The following is a 4,891-nucleotide window of genomic DNA, read 5'->3' on the forward strand; positions in this document are numbered from 1 at the left end:
TTTTGTTTTTTGTTTTGTGTTCATTACATTTGTTTTTTTAGATTTTTACATTACATTTTTTTATACATTTTGTCTGAATTTATTTTTTATTATTAGGATTCTACGACATTTTACATGCCTGTAAAAAAAAAGTCTGGAAACATTTCAAGATATCTCATAGCTTTTCAAAATTCGTAAATGTACATTTTTAGATGCCTAGAAGTAACTGTTTAAGGGTTCTAAAACAAGGTTTTCAAGATGCTGGAAAGTAATTTTCCCAGAGGAAAGAAAAGGAACTTTTTTTTAGGAATATCGTTTCAGATACCTTAAGTAGCATTTAGAGACATCTGAAAGTAATATTCTAAGACTCCTGAAAGTACCTTTGTAAAATACCCGGTATTAGTCTTTAAAATTGAATAAACTAACTTTTTAACGTGTATGAAATTAACTTTTGAAGTTGTATAAATTAGTCTTTTAAGGTGCTTGGAAGTAACTTTTTAATAATAAGCTTTTAAAGTTGTACAAATTAGCTTTTTAAGTCTGAATGTAGCTTTGCAAAATACCTGTAATTTGTCTTTATTGTTGTTCTAGCTGGCAGATACACCCGGGCTTGAACGGGGAGGATCATTCGATCCGTAGTCGAATGTTCTACCACTAAACTATATTTCCAGATTATAATAAATTTGTTTTTGTTTTCTTTAAAGAAGAAATGGTTTGCTAAAATATTATTATCTCCCTTGGCGGGTGTAACGTAAAATATTCCCCTGTAAAAATTATTCTATTTTATTTATAAGATAGAAAAAAATATTTTGAAGATCGGCTTTTTTTTTTTACCTTCGATACTTATCGGATGGATTTCTGTACAAAACTTATCTAAGAACACTGCCAGACATATGAATTAGCTTTATATGAAATTTGCAAAAGATGGGCAGCGGTTTCGGAATCTATGAGGAAGGGACTCACACACACACACACACACACACACACACACACACACACACTAAGTGACTTTTATATAATAGCAGAGATAGAGATAGAGATAAACTAGCCTTTAAAAATGCATCAAAGTAGCTTTGTAAAATGCCGGGAATTCATCTTTATTGTTGTGTAAACTAGACTTTTAAAGTACATAAAGTTTATGAGGTCAGAATGCTCCATTTTAGAGGCGTTGGCTTGACTCTCCGTCACTTTCTGACCTTGTATTACATTTTTCTGCGGCGGGAACAAAGAAAATAACAGCAGTACAAACAAGACTAATACCCAGATGTTGCCAGCATCCGACAAGATTCGAACCAGGCGTACCAGTTCTTCAATGCGCATTACATTTCTGTTTTTTTTTTGTTTTGTTTTATTTTGTTTTGTTTTTTGTTTTATGTTTTTTCGTTTGTTTGTGTTTCTATTTTGTTTTGTTCTGTTTTGTTTTGTGTTTGTTTTTATGATTTTTGGGGTTTTTTTGGGTGGGGGGGGGTTCAGATAAAGATTTATTTGAATTTTTTGGACTACTGCTCTCATCATCAGTGATATTTTTATAACGTTTCGGTTGATGTAACCTCCGATCTTCTTCAGATATATCTTATCGAACTCGGAAATATTTCTGTCGAACTTGGGAATCTTTCTGTCGGGCACGATTTCCGAACGGAACCCTTTATTTAATGCACGGGGGAAGCATGATCTCATTCCATCAGCCATGACTGGGTAGAAGTCCGAAATAATTCGCAATTGTGTTCGAAATTCCGTGCAGATTCTCGGATAGAGTATTAAGTAAAAAATCTAGTACAAAGTGATATTCTTTTTGGGTCCGAAGGTTCAATCCTCAGTGTGGTCGATATTAAGAATACCATTGCGAATAATTTAAGTTTTCTCCCCGGTCATGGCTGACGGATCGAGATCACGCAACCCCCGTGGATTAAATAAGGGGTTCCGTTCGAAATTCTGTGCAGATTCCCGAGTTCGACAGAAAGATTTCCGAGTTCGACAAGATACACCTGAAGAAGGTCGGAGGTTATATCTATCGAAACGTTACGAAAATAGCACAAGATGTGAACTAGTCAGAAGAATCCAAATAATACCTTCAATCTACGTTGATGTCCACTTAACTACAACCACCTACGCGTCAAACCGATAAAAGAAACCTATGCGATTAATTAAACTGGCCTTGAAATGTTCCGCCTACAGACCACAACCGTAAAGCCGAAAAATGCCATAGATTGGCCTTCGGCACAATCGACAAATTAAGTCTTAATGTCTAACTCCCCCATCTCCCCTCCAAATCATTTGACAATCAGAGGATAGGGGTTCCTTAAAAACAACAAACTCTGAAGACATTTGTCTGCTAGTAGCTCCGGGCCCAACTGACCCACCAACCCCGAGGCTGTTTTGCTGGCTATGTGTGTCTGTGTTCAGTTGGAAGGGGATAGGGGGCAAAAACGATTTGATCAGGCGTTTGACAGGAACCCGAATGGAACAAAGACCGGACACGGGTCAATTTTGTCGGAACAAAACCAACGAAATTGAAACCGCAGCGAACAAAAGAAGCCTGCGACATTTCGCTAGACAAGTTAATTATCTGTGTGTGTTTTCTATAGACCAGGAGAGAGTCACCAAACTACAGCCCGCAGACCGAAACTGATCCGCCAGATGCTTTTTCCCCGTCAGTGCTTGATACAGAAACGTAGGTAATCATTACTATTACTGATATAAATTATTTTAAAGGCAATGGCGTTGAAACATTAGTCAAGAACAATTTATTTTACTTCAGTTACTCATATTTTTTTTTTAATTTACAAGCGGGGGGGGGGCGACCTTGCCGGTTGTAAGATACGCTTAAATATATTTTAATCCATGCAGATTTCGTATTTTTAATGCAGAACCAAAGTTAAAAAAAATGACTTGAGTGCCATCAGCTAGACTCGAAACTAAAGCATTTAGCACTCCAGCTGCGTTTTCTACCATTTGAGCTAAACCGACAGTTAATAAAAAAAATTAAATTAAATCAGTTCTAGCCATGATTGAATTTGCGCATTGCGTAACATTGATAAAAATTTGTCAGCAAGTTGAAATGGACATTTTTCATTTCAACTCGTGACATTTTTATGCGCGTTATTAATTCATCCAAACAAAGATTTTACTCGTTATAAACCATTCTTACTATTTCCTGTTAATTTCAGTGTTATGTGACCAGTAGTTTAAGCGTTTATCGATTAAACACACACACACACACATTCACATACATACATCTACTGTTCTATTTATACAGATAAGTCTTTAAATTTCCGTAAAAGCAGTCACGTTTAAATTTTCGAGTAAAGCAGTCTCGTTTGTTTAATCAGTTAATAGCGTAAAAAATGACGACTTTCCTAATATCAAATATTTACAAAAATTTGAAGGATTTTTTAATTCTGGTTTACTCCACAAGACATATTGTCACTTACACGTAAAGTGCAACTATTTTGGACTATTTCTACTACAGACGCTTGTTAAGTTGTTCATATAACAGTGTTTCATATAACAGCTGCACTTCAATCTCTTATTCGTTGTCAGTGGAGAAGAAATCCTTCACAACTGAAACAATTAATTTTTGTTCCTTTCTCCACGTTAAAAAAGCGACCTTGGTGTCTAACTCGGTCCCGTTGGGAGGCATTGTAAATAGGAACACAAAAAATTGTTTCCCAACATTTCCTTGAAAATAATTCATGTAATTTGTTATGAATCCGATGATTCTATTGCTGGCATTCGTTTCCCCAATATCTTTTCAGTTAGAATTATTTCTATAAAGACTACGCGGAAGTTGCCAACATCCTAAATGAAAGTGTCTCTGTGGAACGAACCGGATTCGAACTAAGCACACGCAGGCTGTCAGCCAGTGCTATTAACTACTTAGCCATGGTTATTTTTTCATGTCGATAATATTAGGTTATCACAAAAGTTTTTAAACTCTTGCAAAAAATCAAAATTTTACTCGCGAAGTTATAAAAAAAAGAATTAATCGTCAAAATAAAGACCATCATTTTCCAAGACTTTCTGCCATCGATCTTCAAACTTTCGGATCTATTCAAGATACCATTCAGCCGGTTTCCAATCAAAGAATTCTTGACTTCATCAAATGAATCGAATCGGTAGCCTTCGATATTGTTTTGGAACCGACGGTGTCTCTCAACTTTTTTTTAACACATCGTTTGTTTCGATTGCGCTGGACCATGCAGACCAAATTCTCGCCCGATGTCACAATGCGCTTCTAAAAACGCTCGTCCAATGGATTGCTGAATAATTGACGGCAAATTTCAACTCGTCTGTTGGCAAGTGCTTCGGTGAGTTCGTATGGATCTTGGCGCGGCTTTTTGTGAACAAAATCAAGTTGCTTCAAGTGTCGATGAATTGTCCATTTGCCAAACTCCAAACTCAGCAGCCAATTCTCGAGTGTTCGATAAGGGAGTAATGTCCAAACGGTTTGCAAGTCTCCAACAACCAACTTTAACGACCGTCCCGAACGGGGCTTAGCCTCAAGACTCATATCGCCAGAATCGAAACGCTTGTACCAGTTTGAGATCGTCGCACGTGCAATTGTTCCTTCACCTTCAGCAGCACAAATCTCTTCTGTAGCTTTCTTATTTGAAAGACCTCGCTTACAGTTGTAACAAATCAAAAACTCGCAGCTCAATTTCATCAATTACCATAAAGAATAGAAATATGAATATTATCATAAAAATATAAACGCAAAAAAAAAACTGCATAAGAATTCAATTTTCGCAAGTGTTTACGATCGTTTGGGACAACCTAATAGTAATGGTTGGAGAAAATAATTCCCGGTATTATTATATATTTAGAAAAACCTAACACATTTCTTTTTATATATCAACTCTGTCGCTTCGTGCGCCAACATAAAACTTTATTGTTTTTTATGTTTCTTCTTTAG

At 36.1% G+C, this 4,891-nt stretch overlaps 1 protein-coding gene across 1 annotated transcript; it reads right to left on the reverse strand.

The window, feature by feature from the left end:
• Window positions 1-4,213: 4,213 nt before the first annotated feature.
• Window positions 4,214-4,642, reverse strand: LOC145260211 (histone-lysine N-methyltransferase SETMAR-like). Its single transcript, XM_080118035.1, has one exon. It carries the CDS (start codon window positions 4,640-4,642, stop codon window positions 4,214-4,216), a length of 429 nt encoding a protein of 142 aa, XP_079974161.1.
• Between the last annotated feature and the right edge of the window lie 249 nt (window positions 4,643-4,891).

The sequence above is a fragment of the Euprymna scolopes genome, chromosome 36 (assembly GCF_053919585.1).
Source record: "Euprymna scolopes isolate OS-2025 chromosome 36, ASM5391958v1, whole genome shotgun sequence".
Classification (NCBI taxonomy): Eukaryota; Metazoa; Mollusca; class Cephalopoda; order Sepiida; family Sepiolidae; genus Euprymna; species Euprymna scolopes.